The following is a 21,466-nucleotide window of genomic DNA, read 5'->3' as shown; positions in this document are numbered from 1 at the left end:
TTACAGTTTTGTCCACCGACAGTAAATCCAAAATGCTCCCACACAAGAGAATGAAACGATGCTGCTGGCGTATCCTGGAACTCTGGGGTTCCTGTCTTCTCTTGACATTTTTGCAACTGACCTGCTGCACTCAACTGGACACGCCAAAAAACCTTCACTGGGTTACTGGCGCAGTGCTTACGCTACGTTGCGCGCCATAAACTGAGCGGTACACATGTGTCCCGAACCGTGCCAAGCGTACAGAATGGGACGGATTCACTGAGTGTGTTTGTCTGTGACATGGTTACAGTGGGAGGGGCTTGACGCGCTGACAATCACAATTATAAGAACAGACCGCACGAATGTCAGGGTGTGGAGCGACCACAATGGCCACTGTGTGGCGCAAGAGAGAGGCTGCTAATAACTTGTCCTGTCAGAGTATCGCAGATGAAGACCACACCCTGAAATCTTAATCTCAGTCTTAATCCAAAGGCATACCTCCTGTTGACATTAGGTGGCGTAATGAGTGTGTTTGCGGTGGAGCTTTGTCTGAGAGAAGACGGCAGGTTTTTAAACGACACATTTACGCCCGCGAGTTGCTGCGTTGCTGTTTATTAAACCACGGCATACACGCGTGAGGAACATCATTTAAACAGTAAACAATGTACACCTCATGCTCCACAGATACATGTGATACATGTGGCTACGTATGATAAGACATACGTTAGCATGCTAACCGCTAGTCTCAACCTGAAAAAAAAGCTTTGTATTCAACAAACTTTCCACTAAAAAATGTGAAATTTTTGTCTCCAGATCCTGAAAAATCTGGGATGAACCTTTAATGAGAGGAAATCTACACCTGCACCTCTCTCTCTCTGTCTGTCTCTCTCTATCTGTCTGTCTCTCTCTCTCTGTATGTGTCTCGCTCTCTCTCTATCTTCACCTCTCTCTGTCTCTCTCTGTGTGTGTGTCTCTCTCTCTTCACCTGTGTGTGTCTCTCTCTCTTCACCTCTCTCTGTCTGTCTCTCTTTCTGTCTGTCTCTCTCTTCACCTCTCTCTCTCAGCAGGCTCGCTAGTGGCAGATGGCTGCAGCACGAGCTCAAACTGAGCAGTGTGTGTGTTTGAGAGAGAGAGAGGGAGAGAGAGAGAGAGCGAGCTCGTGCATCATCAGAGATGTGAGCAGCGGCGGGAAAACAGCAGCAGCTGTCTCGAGGACAGACCAACGGCAGGATGGCGGGAGGACGGCGGGGTCTCGTGGCCCCTCAGAACACTTTCCTGGAGAACATCGTCCGCCGGTCCAACGGTAAGACCCAAGAACCGGTTCAGTCCGGTTCACACACACAAACACACACACACACACGCTGTTTACACTCAGGTGTGCGCGTGTCTCGGCTCGGGTCGGTTGTTGCTCTGCTGTGCCGGACCAGGTCCAGGTCTTTACCTGCTGTACCAGGTCTTTACCTGCTGGTCCAGGTCTTCATCAGGTCCAGTTTGTTTAATGAAAAAATAACCAGTTCCATTCACACTGGTTTCTACTGGGACAGGAATCACCAACACAACAGCCCAGTCATTTACAAAATAAAATAAAGATAAATAATAATAATTGTTATTAATGTTTGTTTTTCTGTTGATTCTGGAATCTTTTTTTTTTTATTTAGGAGATAATTAATTGTTTTTTAAATCTGTTTCATTTTTAATTTCAGTCCAAAACAATCGTTTGAATCTACAGCTGAAATAATGAGTGAGAATTGAATTGAAGAATGAGAATTACTCCATTAACGGATGAATAATTAGACAAAATATAATGAACAGTTATTATTATCACCACTGAATTATCTCTCATATTTTGTCTACATTTATATAAACTTTATCCGTTACAATATTTATTTGTGTGTTTATCGTTCATATTTGCTGCAGATAAAAAAGTGATGAAGATAATTCATATTCAAAGTTTTAGATTTAAATCTAATCCAGGTCTAACCCAGGTGTAACCCATATATAATCCAGGTCTAACCCTGGTCTAACCAGTGGAGTAGTCTAGTATTTTGTAGTCTAGCCTCTTCCACACCCGTCCTTTAAACACCACCACACTCACTGTTGCATGCAGTAGCCTACAACCACCTTAAGTAATTGAGATTATTCAACACTCGATATTGTCATCAGTTTCTAGGACAATAAACAGTCAAATTAAAATCATTAGGCACTAGCATCAATAAACTATAAAGCATCAATAAATAAATAACTGTTGGCTATATAAGCACTGTATTACTGTATATGTAACCAGTCTGGCCTCAGTACTGATGTGCTAAGGAGGCAACGGGATACTTGAGTCTTTTGCACAGGACATTTATTGCTGCTGCTGCTGGGAATATGACTCAACCTGGAAGTAAACAAAAACATTACTGATTAACATCATACAAGTCGTCTTTTTTGAATCCATATTAGCAATAACACCATTCACACTAAATGGGTGTGAATGGGTGTGAATGGGTGAATGGCAAAACTGTAGTGTACAGCAGCTGTGGTCATCAAGACTAGTTCCAAGCCTTGATTTTACACAGTTCTACTCCTTGGTCTAACACTTGATCTAAACCATTTCTAAGCCTGGATCTTAATCAAGTCTAATCCTTGGTCTAATTCTCTTTTTAACCCACTTCCAACCCTCAATCTAATCCAATTCTAAACCTGGATTTTATTCCAGTCTAATCCTTGGTCTAATCCTGTGTCCAACCAAACCGTTGGTTTGACCAGCGTATAACCCACGGTGTAAACTATTTCTAAAACAGGAATTTAAACAGGTCTAACCCTTGGCATGACTCAGGTCTAATCCAGGTCCAACCCTCGGTCTAATCCAGTTCTAAACCTGGATCTCACACAGGTCTAATCCTTGTATAAACCAGATTAAATACAGGGTCAAAACAAACCTGTCTAATCCAGTTTCTCTAGGGTCTAAATCAGGGTCTGTTAACCATGGGGGCGTGGTCAGCCTCTCTGTGTTGTTTACATGAATCCGTGTAACTTCCTGTTGTCACTGTTTCCTGTTTTGCTCCTTTAACCACTTTTCTTTCCACCTTTTCAGTTTGGACATTATCACATAGACACACAGGTACAGACCAGTCAGTGTTTGTGTATGTGTGACCCCGCCCCCACCCACTGACCTCACACACACACACACACTGCTGTTGTGTGAAACCTTGTGTTTTGTCATTTTTCCGTCTTGAATATTTACTTTGCTAGTTTTTTTTTTTACCTTCCTGGTTTTTTGAGTTCAAACTGGAGCATTGTTGTCGTTGTCATTGTTGTCGTTGTTGTCGTTGTTGTTGTCATTGTTGAAAAAAGGTCGTAACAGTGTGGCAATAAATGGATGTTAGATCAATATCGTGACCTGAGAGTCTGAGAGAAGACCTGGTCTTAGATGGCATCTGTGATGATGATGATGTCACTTCCTGTCTGTAAAAGCTGTTGCAGTTACTGATATTGAGGCTTTTACTTTTACTAGTGTCGAGAATTTTTTAAATTATGTTATCAGAAATGAGAAAAAAACACGTTAACACAACATTTAACAGAATGACTTACATGAAGAAAATGTTGCAAAAATGTGTGCAGTTACAAAATGACATGAAACCTTATTAAGAGCAAATTAGTACATGCCAATATGTTTACATCAAGAAAACTAATGACTTAGACATTTATAATGTTACAAAAATCCATGACGAAAACATGTTACATGAAGAAAAACATGTTTCAGTTAAAACAAAGGTCAAATAAAGTTCATTTGTTGACGCTTGACTCGTCATCAAAGAGGCTTCTTCAGTTGTGACTGATGGTGGAAACTGCAGGTGTCTCTGTAGACTAGTTAACCACATAGTCATTAGGTTAAACACAGGTAACCAGTCCAAGGTCCATGGGTTTGTTTGTTTTTCCGACGACTGAAGTGGAACACGTTGAACCCAGTTACCACCTCCAACTCCCGATGTAAATGGAATGCAGCATCAGCCTCCTGGTTCAACACTGACTCCGCCTCCTGGGTTAACACTGATTCCGCCTCCTATTTAAACAGGAGTGTGAATTATAAAGAATCTGATGCACACACACACACACACACACACACTGGTGATCTGCTGTGATTGGCCGTGAGCTGTTTTTCCTGCTGCGTCCTGACTGAATATTAATAACTAGGAGTTTGTGCCTGAAATATGAAACACTCACCTTGTGGTGAAGAGTCCTGGTTACATCACACACACACACACACACATATAGATAAAAGATTTTTTTTTTTTTAAAAACCCAGATGTTTATCTGTGTCTGGTCTCCATGGTAACGACTACCCTGACAATTATTCATGTAAACTCTTCATGAGTCTGACACAAAACTCTGTACAGAGGAAAATAATTCATGTGTGATCTGACTTGTGTTTACTGTGCTGAGAACCAGCCTCTCTCAGCCTCTACCCACTGAACAAAAGACAAGTTCATATCACAATCACTTTATTCTTACTTTCACGTACACGTTTAACATGCGGAGCCCACAAAATCTATTTCAGTTTAAGTGTCTGCGTCACATGTTCACGTCTTTATCTAAAATCACTGATTTTCTCTATGGACTTTGGTGTAGGAGAGTGAGTGGTTTACAAGCTTCAGTCTCCTGTCTAACAGTGAGATAAAGACGTGATCTTGTGACGTAGATACCGTGGACTTAAACTGACGTAAATTTGAATCTTTTGTTAAGTGACTAAAATCTGTTAAGGATTGAGTGGAAAATGTAGGCTCTTCAAAATAAATCACCTGGAGATTTATTTTGAAGAGCTGCTTTTTCAAGCTCACGGGAAATATTAACAAATTTAAAATGTGGTCATGTGGTCATGTGATGTGTGGTCACGTGATCATGTGATGGTGTGGTCATGTGATATGTGGTCACGTGGTCATGTGATGTGTGATCATGTGATGGTGTGATCATGTGGTCATGTGGTCATGTGATGTGTGGTCACGTGATCATGTGATGGTGTGGTCATGTGATATGTGGTCACGTGGTCATGTGATGTGTGATCATGTGATGGTGTGATCATGTGGTCATGTGGTCATGTGATGTGTGGTCACGTGATCATGTGATGGTGTGGTCATGTGATATGTGGTCACGTGGTCATGTGGTCATGTGACGTGTGGTCACGTGATCGTGTGATGGTGTGGTCATGTGATGGTGGACACACTAACGTCTCGCTCTCTGTGTTCAGACACAAACTTTGTCCTGGGAAACGCTCAGATCGTGGACTGGCCGATCGTCTACAGCAACGATGGTTTCTGCAAACTGTCGTGTTATCACCGAGCCGAGGTCATGCAGAAGAGCAGCACCTGCAGGTAGGAATGCAGCATGACACACACACACACACACAGTCAGGACAGTCGCTGAGCCAGTGTGTGTGTGTGTGTTCCCTGTCGCAGCTTCATGTACGGAGAACTGACGGACAAAGAGACGAGCGAGAAGGTTCGACAGACCTTCGAGAACTACGAGATGAACTCGTTTGAGATTCTCATGTACAAGAAAAACCGTGAGTACCACGTCCACGTTTGTCCCTAGAGTTTTATTCCACAGAACTCGTGATAAACGAGGACGATTTCATTTCCTTGTGAAAACAAAAGATACAAAGAAAGAAAAACAAGATTTACTACAATCATAGTCGATTGACGGACTGCAGTGCATTGTGGGACTTGTTGTCTGCAGGAATGCCAGTGTGGTTCTTCGTGAAAATCGCTCCGATCAGGAACGAGCAGGACAAAGTGGTTCTGTTCCTCTGCACCTTCAGTGACATCACCGCCTTCAAGCAGCCAATCGAGGACGACTCGTCAAGAGGTGGGCGGGGCAACCTGACTCTGGGATGTCACGTGACTGACCGTGTGTTGTCTGGGATGATTATTAGATTTAATATTATTATTAGAGTCAGAAATAAAATATATATTAAAAACATCAAATCGACGTCAGTGGAAGTCTCTCCCACACAAACCTCAGAGAGAAAATCAGTGATTTTAATATAAGACATTTGAACTTAGTGATGGCGGCAGTAGTGGGGTTTGGTGTGGGAGAGTGAGTGGTTTACACGAAGAGACAGATTTTTGCAACAGAGAACTGACGTTTTAGAACCACTCAGGTTCTTCTTTGTCATTGAGGACGTCCTGAAGTGTATTCGTGTCCCTGCAGGTGGACCAGAGTCCTGTGAGCTGCTCTCTGTGCTTGTTTTCCTCAGGTTGGGGTAAATTTGCTCGTCTGACTCGGGCGTTGACGAGCAGCAGAGGAGTTCTCCAGCAGCTCGCTCCTGCCGTCCACAAAGGAGAGAACGTCCACAAACACTCGAGGCTGGCAGAGGTGAGTCTGAGATGATCCTGGGATGGACACATGGACCGTGACACAAAAAATGAATTAATGAATACATGAATTATGTAATAATGACATGATCTCATGATCTCAATCCTCTCTGGATTTACTGGTGAGTGACTGCAGTGACGCAGCCATGATGATCCTTAGTCACGGCTAATTACACGCTAAAGAACGCATCAGCAACAGAACACCCACACGCGGCGCGGCGGCGTCCTCAGTCAAACACAGTTCACTCCTCCTTGCCGTTGCCATGGAAACCACTGTACAGTTTTTATGTAGCGTTTTATTCTACAAGAGTTCAACAAACCTCAGTTTTTTAACCTCTGTTAGTTTAAGTCTCTGATATGTGCGTCACATGATCACGTCTTTATCTCAGTGTTAAACTGAAGTTTGTAAACCACTCACTCTCCCACACCAAAGTCCATCACACACACAGGAGTCGTTGATCCACTGCTGCCTCCATCACTTAGTTCAAATGTCTTATTTTATGACTTCGGCATTTTAAATTATTATTTCAGATTGACCTCAGTGACACAAAGTGACCACACGAGGCAGCAGAGGAGTTAAAATCACGGATTTTCTCTGTGGGCTTTGGTGTGGGAGAGTGAGTGCTTTACAAACCTCTCGTCGATGAAGCTCTTCTTGTCGTGTTTTGTCGCAGGTTCTCCAGCTGGGCTCTGACATCTTGCCTCAGTACAAACAGGAAACCCCGAAGACGCCGCCGCACATCATCCTGCACTACTGTCTCTTCAAGACCACGTGGGACTGGGTCATCCTCATCCTCACCTTCTACACCGCCATCATGGTGCCGTACAACGTCTCCTTCAAGACCAAGCAGAACAACGTGACGTGGCTGGTGGTGGACAGCATCGTCGACGTCATCTTCCTCGTCGACATCGTCCTCAACTTCCACACTACGTTCGTGGGCCCGGCGGGCGAAGTCATCTCCGACCCCAAACTCATCCGCATGAACTACGTCAAGACCTGGTTTGTCATCGACCTGCTGTCCTGTTTGCCGTACGATGTCATCAACGCCTTCGAGAACGTGGACGAGGTCAGTCAGGTTTAAATGTTGTGTGGGATTTAGTGGCATCTAGTGGTGACGTTGCATATCTGTGGAGGAGCGCCGGCTGTTTTAACATAAACATTTATTCTTAAGTCATGAAAACACGACAGTTCTTCATTTTAGTTTGATGATAAACTCACGAGCGGAACGTTCTATGAAAGAGAACTGAGGGGGGAGGAGTCTGAACGTTGTTTCTCTGTTTAAGTAAGGAAGATAAATGATCTGTGAAAGAAGCTGAAAATGAAGATCCGCTCGTCTTAAAGTGCAAAAAACACGACATAAATCATTGATGCCATAACTGAGCTGAATGAATGAACTTTGAGGAACTAACGAACGACCGAATAACTGAGAAAATGAATAAACGAATAAAACTCCGCTCAGAGTTACTGCAGTGACGTCATCGATCACAGCAGCAGACTTTAAATTCAAACTACACGATGTTTTAAGAACACGTTCACGTCTTTATCTCACTGTTAGAAGTTTGTGAAGCACTCACTCTCCCACACCAAAGCCCACACACACACAGGAGCTGTTGATCCACTGCTGCCTCCATCACTAAGTTAAAATGTCTAGTTTTGTCAATTCAGCATTTCAAATCCTTTGTTCAGTTTGACATCAGTGACACAAAGTGACCACACGAGGCAGCAGAGGACCAGCAGCTAAAATCACTGGTTTTCTCTGTGAGGTTTGAAGGTCTGCTGCTGTGATCGATGACCTCACTGCAGTCTGTGTGTGTGTGTGTGTGTGTGTGTGTGTCAGTCACAGTCCAGCTGAGGTGTGAAATTAAAGACGGAGCAGTGGTGTGACTGCAGCATCTCATCAAGAAGGGGGCGGGGTCTGTGGTATCGTCGTCCAATGACCTCGCAGCACGTAATGACCTCCTGTAGAGAGGGAGAGAGAGAACTGCTGATTTAAATGTTCAGACATCACTCATGTTAGTAGAGAAGGTGTGCGTGCGTGCGTGCGTGCGTGCATGTGTGCATGCGTGTGTGTGTGTGTGTGTGTGTGTGTGTGTGTGTGTGTGTGTGTGTGTGTGTGTGCGTGCGTGAATCCAGTTTATGTTAAACTCAGATTACAGGAGTGTGTGTTTAAAGACCATGAAACATGTATGAGTGACCTTACTTAAACTAAAACACACAGTAAAAATCTGCTGTGTCATGCTTTGTAATGACTATCATTCACTCACTCACTCATTCACTCACCACTGCAGTCAATATCTGAAACAGCTGTCAAAACACATTCAAACTGGTGGTAATATGAGGCTCTACAGAGTGCTGTGAGCGCCCCCTGCTGCTGAGACACAGAGGCTCTTTATCTCACTGTGAGACAGACTTTCCAACAGGAAACTGAAGTTTGTAAAACCACTCACTCTCCCACACCAAAGTCCACAGAGACAATCAGGACCTGATTATTTAAATGTTATCACAGACACAGATGAGGGTGATTCAGGGTGAAGGTCTCACCTCAGTCCTCTCAGCTCCAAACCAACCCTTTTCATTTCCCCCGTGGTCACGGCACTCAGTGTATGAGGGCTGTTAATGGAGGAGCAGTGCATGATGGGAGGTTGTTTTTTTACCTCCTCCTCCTTTGAGGAAACAGTTGAGGATGAGAGGAGCTGGAGCAGCTGAGGGGACGATGAGAGACGAGTCAAACATGGAGACACAGCTGCTGCTTTCATACATGTTTCATACAGAAAGTGTTACAAGCACTCAGAGTGGAGAGAAAGGGTGTCTAACTGTCGATCTGTCTGCCTGTCTATCTATCTATCTATCTATTTAGGTACCTACCCACCTATGATAGAAAGAATTGTGTCTTCTTGTCTTCATGTTTGTCTGTCCTCCTGTCCTCTGTCCTCTGCAGGGCATCAGCAGCCTCTTCAGTTCCCTCAAAGTCGTCCGCCTGCTGCGTTTGGGTCGCGTTGCCAGGAAACTGGACCATTACATCGAGTATGGCGCTGCCGTGCTGGTGCTGCTGGTGTGTGTTTTCGGCCTGGCCGCTCACTGGCTCGCCTGCATCTGGTTCAGCATCGGAGACTACGAGGTGATCGACGAGGACGCCAACGCCGTGCGCATGGACAGCTGGCTGTACCTGCTGGGCGAGACGGTGGGGACGCCATACAGGTTCAACGCCTCGGGCTCAGGCCGCTGGGAGGGCGGGCCCAGCAAAGACTCGGTCTACATCACCTCGCTGTACTTCACCATGACCAGCCTGACCAGCATCGGCTTCGGAAACATCGCGCCAAACACGGACGGAGAGAAGATCTTTGCCGTGGCCATGATGATGATCGGATGTAAGTTTGTTGTTGTTTGTTTTTACTTTTACCCAAAGAACACAAATCACGCTGAGGTACTGGTTCTGGTTCTTTTCCTGGTCCTGGTCCTGGATCTGGTCCTGGTCCTGGTCCTGGTCCTAGTCCTGGTCCTGCTGCTTCAGCATTAGCTCGGCTCCATTGCTGTGCTTACATTGACCTTCATGAAGGTCACAGCGAGTCCTTTTCTCATGACTCAGATCTCAGCGGCAGTTTCTGCTGCTGGACTGGGTCAGTATTGATCCGGTGACCTGGGTCCAAACTGCTGACGGAGAGAGATGCTGAGTCATGTTTTTACTGAAGAGCTGAGCTGGAAAAAAAAAAGAAGACTCAAACTTCTGAAAGTTTCAGCTGAGGTTGATCAGTACATGGATGTTTAATCTCCATGGCAACATCAGAACATGTGTGCGTCTCTGTTCCAGCGCTGCTCTACGCCACCATCTTCGGTAACGTCACCACCATCTTCCAGCAGATGTACGCCAACACCAATCGTTACCACGAGATGCTCAACAGCGTGCGAGACTTCCTGGAACTCTATCAGGTTCCCAAAGGCCTCAGCGAGCGCGTGATGGACTACATCGTGTCCACGTGGTCCATGTCCCGCGGCATCGACACGGACAAGGTGACGGTCCACCTCCTTTAGCTCCACATTAACGTTGTCACACGTGAACTACGCATCAACGTCATAAATTACTAAAATGATTTGTCGGCTGATTGGATAATAACGACGACATCTACATGTAACTTGTATTTGTTAGCTTGGGCAAAAACTGCCGTCTCTGCTAGCAGCTAACAGCCCCTTTGGTGAAGCTAGCAGCTAACAGCAACTCCAGTGAAGTTAGCAGCTATCGGTACCTCTGGTGGTGATAGCAGCTAACAGCCCCTTTGGTGAAACTAGCAGCTAATAGCACCTGCAGGAAAGCTAGCAGCTAACAGCACCTTCGGTGAAGCTAGAAGCTAATAGCAACTTCGGTAAAGCTAGCAGCTAACAGCACCTTTGGTGAAGCTAGCGGCTAACAGCACCTTTGGTGAAGCTAGCAGCTAACAGCACCTGGTGCAAGCAGCTAACAGGACCTCTGGTAGTGCTAGCAGCTAACAGTACCTCTGGTAGTGCTAGCAGCTAACAGCCTCTTCAGTGAAGCTAACAGCTAACAGCACTACAGTAACTAACGGTTCCTCCAGCAGAGACAGCATAACCTAAAGTGCAGTCCACATTAAAGTCAGTAGGTGGCAGCACAGTCAGTTTATCTGTGCATCAAAATAAACGAAATATTTTAAAAAAATGTTCCACGGATTAAAGTTTAGCCGTGTCATTTTTTACTGGAGACAGTTTCATGACTCAGCAGTGTGTATTTGTGTGTGTGTGCGCAGGTGCTGCAGATCTGTCCTAAGGACATGCGCGCAGACATCTGCGTCCACCTCAACAGGAAGGTGTTCAAGGAGCACCCGGCGTTCCGCTTGGCCAGCGATGGCTGCCTGCGAGCGCTCGCCATGGAGTTCCAGACGGTGCACAGCGCGCCGGGCGACCTCATCTACCACGCCGGCGAGAGCGTGGACAGCCTCTGCTTCGTGGTGTCGGGGTCACTGGAGGTCATCCAGGACGACGAGGTGGTGGCCATTTTAGGTGAGGAGGCTTTGACGACTGGTGGAGAGGGCTGACGTGTTTCCATGGTGATGGTGAGAGAGCGAGGGGTTTGTGGTTGATGTGTGTGACGGAGCAGAGCAGGAAAAAACTGCTGAGTCACCTGTCGCACAGAGAAACAGAGCAGAAATAAACACATACTCAGACACAAGTATGTGACCAGAAAACAACTTTGGTGCAAGTTGAAGTCACTGTTTTATAATATTACTTAACTAAAAGTCTTAAAGTTTATTCTTTTTACTTAAGTATCAAAATCATTTTCTGATATAAAATGTACATACAAACTTTAGATGTTTGTGTGAAGAAGTGTGTGTGTGTGTGTGTGTGTGCAGGTAAAGGCGACGTGTTCGGAGACGTCTTCTGGAAGGAGATGACTCTGGCTCAGGCCTGCGCTAATGTGCGAGCATTGACCTACTGTGACCTCCACATCATCAAACGGGACGCTCTGCAGAAGGTGCTGGAGTTTTACTCCAACTTTGCAAACCACTTCGCCCGAAACCTCCTGCTCACCTACAACCTGAGGAAGAGGGTGAGTCGCTGTGGCTCGATCAGTCGATCAATAACCACGACAGGGTTTGTTTATGTGACGAGAAGAGGGAGAGAGGTTTGTTCTTCTGTCAGCGTCCTCCTCCTACACACTGCTAGCTTTAGCCACTACACACTGCTAGCTTTAGCCACTACACACTGTTAGCTTTAGCCAGAACACACTGTTAGCTTTAACCACTACACACCGTTAGCTTTAGCCACTACACACTGTTAGCTTTAACACAGCTTTAGCTGTTAGCTTTAACCAGAACACACTGTTAGCTTTAAACACTACACACCGTTAGCTTTAGCCACTACACACTGTTAGCTTTAACCACTACACACCGTTAGCTTTAGCCACTACACACTATTAGCTTTAACCACTACACACCATTAGCTTTAGCCACTACACACTGTTAACTTTAACCACAACACACTGTTAGCTTTAGCATGTCCATCATTTGTTTACAATGTACCACAAACACGTCTATAGCTCTAGTTTTCACTTTAGAGACAGTTTGAATTTTGTCAAGTCGTTGTCATGGTTACGTCTTTATGACACACATGGAAACGTTTCTTCTACACTTGTTTAAATGTAAACAAAGCAAAATAAAGAGATGAAGCCGGTGTAAAACAGCTGATATCAGCCCTGAACAGACAATTTCATAAAACCCAGTATTGATCCAAACATCAGGGATCAATACTGTGATTGACAGATGTTATCAGTGATCCATTAACTCACACCCACAGGCTCCGCCCTCGGGTCTCAAGTCTCATCACAGAGAAAAACATAGCTGATGTTGGAGTCACTAAGAACACGGCTCTTTGTTTGAGAAGGAGGAAGTGATCGATGAAAAGGTTTTGTGTTGTTTTCAGTCTTTAAGAATATTCCAGATCCTTTAGGTCCTGCAGGTTCTAGTCCCAGTAGACAGTGAAGAGGTTCTAGATGTTCCTGAGAAGGTTTCACAGGTCTAAGAGTTGAATTAAAGGGTTCTTAAACAGAACCATTCTGAAGGTTCTGTGGATGTTTGAGGAGATTCTACAGATTTAGATTAAAAGGTTCTTCAGATCCCAATAATCCTTAAGAAGGTTTCAGGGCTAATTTACTGCTGTGATGGTGTTCCTATCTCAGTCTGTCTCTCTCCTTATATGTCTGTCTCTATGGGCGGGTCGCTGGCTCGAGTCCCTACCAGGTCAAAAAGGGCTGGAGTACCCCTGAGCAAGGTACCCAACCCCCAGTTCTCATCAGATCTCAGTGGAGGTCAAACTGTCCACTCGTTAACAAACAATCAACAATCAATTCACAGCGAGGTCAGCTGACATGTGACCTTTACTTCCTGTGTCTGCAGCAGCAACAGCAGAGTGAACACATGAACACACGTGAATGAATGACTACATGACTGTGCTGTGAGCGCCCCCTGCTGCTCAGAACCAGCCTGAGACAGAAAGACTGAAGTTTCTCCCACACCAAACCTCATAGAGAAAACCAGTGATTTTAGCTGACACGGGAGCTGCTGGTCCTCTGCTGCCTCGTGTGGTCACTTTGGTTCTGAGCAGCAGGGGGCGCTCACAGCTCAGCCTTTAAGAAGAAGAAAAAGTCGTCTTCCAACATAAATCCTGATATTTAGTTTTTTCTTCTGATCTTTCTCTGGGTTTCTGTCTTTTAACAGATTGTCTTCCGGAAGATCAGTGACGTGAAACGTGAGGAGGAGGAGATGTTGAAGCGGAAGCACGAGGCTCCTCTAAACCTCCCTCCCGATCACCCGGTCCGACGACTCTTTCAGCGTTTCCGTCAGCAGAAGGAAGCTCGACTGGCCGCGGAGCGTGTCAGTCAGGGCGCCGGCGACGTGGAACAGGGCGTTGTTGGTGAAGAGCAGCCGAGGGTTCCAGAGGTTCTGGCCTCCACCAGTATCGTCATGGTAACAGAGAGTCCTGCCACACCCTCGTCTTCCTCAACGTCCACCACGTCCTACTCATCCAGGACCTCCAGTCGAGTGATGCTCCACACTCCAGCTGCCCAGAATGGAAACCTCACCGGCTGCAAATCAGCAGAACCCACTAAAGCTAAAGGCTGGGGACGATTCAAGGAGTCGGTCGTGAAGGCAGAGTCATGGAGCAGCGTCTCCAAGGCGGAGTCCATGGAGACGCTGCCTGATAGGACTAAGTCTCACGACGAGATGTCCCTCAAGAAAACCGACTCGTGCGACAGCGGCATCACAAAGAGCGACCTACGTTTGGACAACGTCGGCGACGTCAGGACTCCGCAGGACAGGAGTCCGGTTCAGTCGGATGAGAAGAGGGTCTTCTGTCCAATACCGGAGCAGAGCGTGCAGGCGTCTGTCCTCGAGCTGAAGCAAGAATTAAGAGGAGACATCAGATCTTTGAACAGTCGCATGGAGGCACTGGAGAGCCAGTTAGCCGAGATGCTCCGACTTCTCAAATCCAGGAAGTCGTCAGGTTCCTTCTTTGAGATATCACGGCCGCCGTCCCCCGACTCCGATAAGGACAACTTGTCTTAACCCGGACACGGACTCGGTCGCCTCTGACGCCGGGGTCAATGCTGATAGAAGCACTTTATTACGTTAGTAGCATTATTGGAATTATGTCAAACTTGAAGGAGGAAGACTCCGATCGCGTATTTGATCGGATTTTCTACGCAAACATTCACATTGGCACCTTTGGTTGTCGGGAGGATTTGTCTCCCGGCCACAGTCACGTGATATCGGCAATAATAACAGATGGCTTTAATGTTCCTGTCTCGACCAGGACTTCGTCACTGTGATCCAGCGACTCTGACGCAACCTCACGGAGTTTGGTCCACAAAGTCGGGTTCAGCTTCCTGATACTTGAGCGGTCAGTTCTCATCGGCTGTCAATCAAAGAAAGGATTATGCACTTCAAACAAGCAACCACGTGTCATGTGACATAGTTTGTGAATATCTACGTCCATAAAAATGTTCTCTGGTTCCACAGATTGTCAGTTGTCTCTTGTGATTGGCTGTTGAATGTAAACACAGTCTCTCAGTGGGCGGAGTCTGTGGAGCTGCTTTTGTTTTCTGACTAAATCACTGTGTTGGATTCAGTGGTACGTCGCCATCGTAATTCCAGACAGCGCCACCTAGTGCATGGTCCCTGTTCTTACGTGAGGAATTATTATTTTCTCTTTTTCTCCAGAAAGAATCACATTTAAAAAAAAGCGTAAATTATAATGAAAATATATGTCGGGTTTTCTGCATGTGCCCGGCGTGGCATGGCTTGACCACGCCCTTTCAAATGCTAACCTCTGCAACATATTTCACGTACAGTAGATGAACAACGTGTCTCTTAGAGTTATAGATTTTAATCTTTTGGAATTTAGTGGTGATTTTTTTACGATAAATAGTCGCAGAGCGTTTAAGAACATTCTAGAATTTTTACCATTTTCATTGGAAGTAGGAACTGGAGTGGCGTCACTTCTGAGTTCCGACCACATTACAATTCAGTATCTAGAGCTAGCCTGCGTTAGCAACGTCGCAACTCTTCTACGATTAAAAACAGTTTACGACGATTTACTGTGAAACAAATGAGACAAAAGTGCGATTAACGGTATAAGTAGTCAAGTGTTTTTACGAGGGGTTTGTTTGAAACGTCTGACTACAACTGGAACGCACAGTTAATCGGACTTACTTAACGTCGTTAAAGGGGCGTGTCCATGCTGTAACTTCACTGTGACTCTGAAAACATCTACATGGCAATATAATCGTATCTCCTCTTCTGTTTCTTCTACTTAGTTTGGATTCTCTGTGTCAGTTTTTCTGAAATGCACTTCCTTTAATCCTTCAGTTTGCCATTAGGCTCCTCTTCACTGGATTGTGGACTTGTTTTGTCTCTGTCTCCGTCTTCCTCTGCAAATTCCAAAATTGGAGCCACTCGATTTAATGTTGATATAAACACAGTAATTCAGATAAAAATACGATCAGAGAAAAGTGAATGTCAAAGATAAAAGTCTTTCTGCCGCTCCCTCTAGTGGACGTAGAAGAAACTGTAGCTTGTTGCGGCGACACTAGCACGAAAATTGACTGATCGCAAAGACTTAGACTCTTAGAATTAATCGTTAAAAAGGAGTAAAAAAAATTGACTATCATCGGCAAACATGGTAACATGAGTTAGCTAAGTTACTTTCACGGTTAAATATCCGGAGCATGACGATGTAAGTTTTTATACGTGAAACTGAGATTTTACTCACCCAACGCCGTGTCGCCATGGTAACCTGAGGTGTGTTGGTATTTTACTGTGTCCTGTGAAGCTGTGATATATGATATATATCGTCATTATATGCAATTATTTAGCGTACGTACATAAACCGTGCTGCTCGTGACATTGTGATTCCCACATTGACCACCGAGTGGCGCTGCCGCCCACACTGATGCACTTTAGTTGTTTGTTGTCGCTGCATGACGCTGCTGTTTGTTTTTTTCTCTTTTAAAACGCGATCTTCCGCTCACTTGTTGGTGCATGAAGAGCACGTTAGCGCTGTCGTTACGCACTTTTTTTGAAAAGCTCGGAGAGAAACTTGTCGCAAACACAAACGCTCGTTTGTCAGAAATGTAAAAAAAAATGTATTCACACAAAGTATTTATTAAAAAAAAATGTCAACAATAAACTATTTTATACTTTTTCTAGTTTTTCTTTACTTTTGTTTTAATTAAATGTATTTTTAAATTTTGATGACAAACTCATATTTATTGTCAGATAACACAATAACAATAATCATTCAGTCACTTTATCTTATTTCAAAATAACAAGCGTTTATAGATTTTTTATAATTTTACTATTTTAATTTAAAGTTAAACAAACAAAAAACATCGTTTAGTCAGTTTTATAATCTGTTTAGAGTCATAAAAACTCACTCACTCTCCCACACCAAACCTCATGGAGAAAATCAGTGATTTTAACATCACACACACACACACGGGAGTTGTTGAATCACTGCTGCCTCCATCACTAAGTTCAAATGTATTTTGTCAATTCGGCATTTAAAATCCTTTGCTCAGATTGACCTCAGTGACACAAAGTGACCACACGAGGCAGCCGAGAACCAGCAGCTCCTGTGTCGCTGCGAGCTAAGATCACTGATTTCTCCATGAGGTTTGGTGTGGGAGAGTGAGTGGTTTACAAACTTCAGTTTCCTGTTGGAAAATTCTTAAACATAAAGAGTGATCGTCTGTGTTCTTGGCAGCAGGGGGCGCTCACAGTGACTGCTGAACGTCTGGAACTGTGCCTTTAACAACACCTCAGCTGTGACATGATGATTCACTTCAGCAGAGAGTTGATCAGCTGATCCACATGTCAGCCAGTCAGACACCAGCTGTGTGTGTGTGTGTTTTCTGACCTTGTCAGGACCAGTAGTCCTCATGGAGACCAGAACCTGGTCCTAATGAGGCAGAACCTCGTTTCTGAGGAACTGGTTAAGTTAAGTTAAGATAATTAAGGTCAGTGTGTGTGCATATTTATAATAAACTGTTTCTAATGTAAATGTCTCTCTCTGGATCTTCCTTCAATCATCAGGGGAATCCCTCAGTCTTTCCCTCAGATAAATAAATAAATACATCTTGTCTGCAGAGCCCCCGCCTCTCCCTCTCTCTCTTCCTCCTCCACAAACGATCTTCTGCATTGCAGTGTCTCCTCCCTCTTCTCTTCCCTCAGGTTGATTCCTGCAGCAGCAGAAGTGTGAGTTACTTCCCCCCTCTCTCCTCCTCCTCCTCCTCTTGCTCTCTGTGTTAAACTGAAGTCACAGCACCCTCTACAGACCACAGAGCAGACACTCTTTTAAATTAAAATCAGAACCGAACGCGGATTCAAACAAAGCAACTTAATTTTATTTAATTATGTTACTCATTAATAATAAAAGTTAATTTACATCAAAAATGTAAAATATTATAAAGAGATTTGTTTTATTATTATGACATAAAAACTTAATTAAATTATTACTTAATCATCACATTAAACATAACACTTTATTTTGATAGTCTGTACTAAAAAGTAACTTAAAATAAAAGCTAAAAAGACAGGGGGCGCTACAGGACACACTGTATAAAACATTGAAATAGACAATATTGTTATTAATAAAGAGAACTTTGATTAAAGACATTGTGAGCTGCCCTCCTGTGGTCGTAAAAAAATAAAAACAAAATAAAAATTGAAAAAGTGTCAAAGGTCAAGGAGTTTTTATGACTCAAAAAAATAAAAGTAAATTTATCTCATAAAATATCTGTGAAAACAATTTTAACAATAACATCATTCACATTCTCTTCATTAAAATGATAATCCAGAATTACTTTCTCCTGTTTTCACTTTCAAAACTCATTTAAGTTTATTTTGAAAGGACACAGGAAGTCTCTTCTAAACGTATTTATTTATTTGATTGAAACAGATTCATAGACAGAACTGTTTATTTTTGTGCAGCCTCACTCTCTCCTCACCCCTTCACCCTTTCACCCTCTGGACCTGTTATAGCAGCCACTGCTGGGTGTCATGGCAACAGGTGAAGTCTCCTCCCTGATTGGCTGCTTGTGCTGGGATCACCCGTTGGCGTTTGCAGTCAGAAGTGCTGAGTGGACCCTCCTTTTTTCTTTGAACTCTCCCCCCCTCCCCTCACCCTCTCACCTCATGGCCTCTCATTATTCAGCTGGTTTGTTTTTGCGTCGCGGCTGAAGCTTCTAGTGCTCGGGTAAAAAAAAAAAGCAGCAGTGGATCATCATATATGTGTCTGTGAGCACGGACATCGTGGGCACAAGTTAACAAATGTGTGGGGTGAACTGGTAAGAGCTGCTTCTGCTGTGTGTGTGTGTGTGCAGAGGGGGCAGGGGGTGAGGGAGGGGGAGGTAGAGGACCACTAAGTCGTGTGCGGAGGCGAACGTCAGCCAAGACGCCGCGTTGATCAGATTCAGAGCCTCCGTTCTCACCTCGGAACTACCAAGATGATAACTTGGTAGTTCCTCTATTAGAATATTTGGGACAATTGGTTTTTCTCGCGTTTGTGACGTTGTTGATGATGAGGTTGTCGTTTGTCGTGTTGTGAGATAAGAACCACTACAGACCGGACTGACGGGACCGTCAAAGTCAAGGACGATCATGACCGTCAGTAACAGAAAAGAGAGGGAGAAGGAAAAATGAAGATTGTTGTGCAAAAGACGATTTCCAGAACGAGCCAAGAATCAAGGAACCATTTTGCAGGACCTGGACAAGATGAAAATATTTCTTGAAAGGGTAGCACGAAGAGAGGACAAGGAACCAGGGTCATGTAGGACGGAATGGGACAAGAAGATGTCTAGAAGAAGCAAGGAATCAAGGAACCATTTTGAGGGAACGGCACCAGACAAGACGATATCCAGACAAGGAATGAGGGCAACGTAGGAAGGAACAGGAAGAGGTAATCAAAAAAACATTCAAAGGAACGGAAGAAGACAAAGTTTTCTGGAAAGGGTCAGAAATCAAGGAATTGTAAGAAGGGACGGTACAATACGATTTCTAGAAGGAGCAAGGAATCAAGGAAACAGAAGATGAAGAGTCCCCTAAAGGGCAAGACAATCTCTTTAAAGGACAAGTGATCAAGGAAATATTGGAAGGAATGAGACGAGGCGATTTCTTGAAAGGACAAGGGACCATTTTGAAAGAACGGGCCAAGATGAAAAGATCTCTTGAAAGGGAGGACAAGGAATCAGGGCCATGTAGGAAGAAATGGGACAAGATGATTTCTTGAAACGACAAGGAAGTGAGGAAAAGGACAATACAAGAACATTTCTAGAAGGAGCAAGGAATCAAGGAACCATTTTGAAGGAACAGGACAGGAGTATTTCTAGAAAGGGTAAGAGACAAGGACAAGGAATCAAGGAGACTTTGGAGGGAACTGAAGAAGAAGAAGACAAAGATTTCAAGAAAGGGCCAGAAATCAAGGAATCGCAAGGAGTGGGACATTAGGACATCTGGAAAAGACAATGACATGAGGAAAAGTTGTAAGGAAAGAGACAAGAAAGACGAGAGGAGATTGACACCGAGGTCAGCGAGAGACCAGGGACGCCATGTCGGATCCGGAATTTGGATTTACAGATCAGCTGATCGTCACTGACGTTGTCCTGAGGAGGAGACGCCAAACAGCAGCTGGTCACATGACAGTGAAGAAAATGAGGGGGGTTTTGGGGGGCAGGGTCAGCTGTGCAAACAATGTTACCCTCGGTACATTTAATGCTGAGCCCCCGCAGACGACAACAATGGCGTCAACACTGGTTGTCCACGTCTGAACGTTGCTAGATTTCTCTGCAGCTCGTTTCACAAAGTCCAAACAATCCAAGGTTTTTTTCTGTTTTCTGTCACTCAGCAGATCACAAAAAACAACAAAAAACAACAACTCAAACAACATCAAGCCTCTGAGTTTGTTACTGCAGGAATATGAAGTCTTCGTCCGGAGGAAACTGAACAAACACAGACACTTTACTGCAGGTGGCGCCACTTCTCGTCTGAAAGAGGAGGATGTGATTGGTCAGGCGGTTCTTTGGTGGTTATTTGGCAGTTATTTGGTGGTTATTTGGTGGTTATTTGGCGGTTCTTTGGTGGTTATTTGGCGGTTCTTTGGTGGTTATTTGGCAGTTCTTTGGCGTCAATTCCTGGATTAAGAGTTGAACGATGATCACGACGGTGACGAGAATCAGTCGACAATTTAGTTACTTTTGATCAGCTATGAAGGTCTTAATGTCGCGTTTTGCTGACCATTTGAAACACAAATATTAATTAATCAAATATCCTTACATTTAGTTAAGTTTTCCTTAATTCTGTTTAGCCCCGGTAACTGAGCGTTGTTGTTCCCGCAGGTTTCCCAAGGGGACGCTACTGAGAAGCTGGCTCACCAAGTCGCGGCCCAGGTTACTGCTGCTGATCGCAGGTTTGAAGAGGCCTCAGGTGACGCTGATGAGGAGGAAAAGGATGAAGCGCACGAAAGTAGCAAAGGCCACGTAAGCGGTAAATATGGAAGAATAAACCACAGGAAGTAAAAAACCACAGGAAGAAAAAAACACGAGCTGGAAAGAAAATATGGAGTTACAGCTGTAAAATAACGCACATTGTTATTTTTATTATTGTAAAACAAAACTTTTCAAATTTAACTTAAGGATTTGCAAATAAAAGTTAAAAAAGTGATCAAATAGAATTATACTTTCTATTAACTTTTCAAACTAAACTTTAGAATTCACAAACTATAGAATTTGTGAACAAAATTTTTAATTCGAGAACAAAATTTTAGAATTTGCGAACAGAACATTCAAATTCGCAAACAAAACTTTCGCATTTTTGATCCGAATTTTAGAATTCAGAAAAATCTTATTCCTGTTTAAATTTGACGTAAAAGTTTTTCTTGGAGTGTGAAATATAGACAGTGGACGTTTGTTTTGTCTTCTCTTCAGAACCTGCAGTCGAATGTGTCACTTCACCTGAGTTCACGTCACCTCAGACGACCTTTGACATGGAACACAAAGACGATTGGGAGCCGCGTGTGCGACCTTTGACCCGACAAACTCAAATCAGCCGACCACAGAAACAGAGAGAGA

General features: G+C 44.2%; 1 protein-coding gene and 1 long non-coding RNA gene across 3 annotated transcripts; one reads left to right on the top strand and one right to left on the bottom strand.

Annotated features, from left to right (window-relative positions):
- Positions 1-1,132: 1,132 nt before the first annotated feature.
- Positions 1,133-16,543, top strand: kcnh1b (potassium voltage-gated channel, subfamily H (eag-related), member 1b). Of its 2 annotated transcripts, XM_044029273.1 has the most exons (12): positions 1,133-1,282; positions 3,059-3,085; positions 5,210-5,333; positions 5,418-5,524; positions 5,698-5,826; positions 6,218-6,336; positions 7,010-7,402; positions 9,275-9,704; positions 10,145-10,344; positions 11,094-11,346; positions 11,697-11,893; positions 13,560-16,543. In XM_044029273.1, exons 1-12 carry the CDS (start codon positions 1,210-1,212, stop codon positions 14,406-14,408), a joined length of 2,901 nt encoding a protein of 966 aa, XP_043885208.1. In that variant the 5' UTR covers positions 1,133-1,209; the 3' UTR covers positions 14,409-16,543. The 2 variants fall into 2 exon arrangements, with proteins under 2 accessions (XP_043885208.1, XP_043885209.1); XM_044029274.1 differs by lacking the exon at positions 3,059-3,085.
- LOC122771606 lies at positions 8,055-9,283 on the bottom strand. Its single transcript, XR_006360629.1, has 3 exons — positions 9,206-9,283; positions 8,878-9,038; positions 8,055-8,295 (listed from the first exon to the last, which is right to left on the bottom strand). It is a non-coding gene; the product is annotated as an uncharacterized LOC122771606 (long non-coding RNA).
- Positions 16,544-21,466: the final 4,923 nt, after the last annotated feature.

This window comes from Solea senegalensis, linkage group LG6 (genome assembly GCF_019176455.1).
Source record: "Solea senegalensis isolate Sse05_10M linkage group LG6, IFAPA_SoseM_1, whole genome shotgun sequence".
Classification (NCBI taxonomy): domain Eukaryota; kingdom Metazoa; phylum Chordata; class Actinopteri; order Pleuronectiformes; family Soleidae; genus Solea; species Solea senegalensis.
This window is presented reverse-complemented; position numbering and strand designations above follow the sequence as displayed.

What these genes read in the sequence shown, in the direction of transcription:
- kcnh1b (XM_044029273.1), top strand. Translation starts at nt 1,210, where the DNA reads ATGGCGGGAGGACGGCGGGGTCTCGTGGCCCCTCAGAACACTTTCCTG. An exon ending in GCGGCATCGACACGGACAAG is followed by an intron (nt 10,345 to 11,093) that starts GTGACGGTCCAC and finishes GTGTGTGCGCAG; the next exon opens with GTGCTGCAGATCTGTCCTAA. An exon ending in CCTACAACCTGAGGAAGAGG is followed by an intron (nt 11,894 to 13,559) that starts GTGAGTCGCTGT and finishes GTCTTTTAACAG; the next exon opens with ATTGTCTTCCGGAAGATCAG.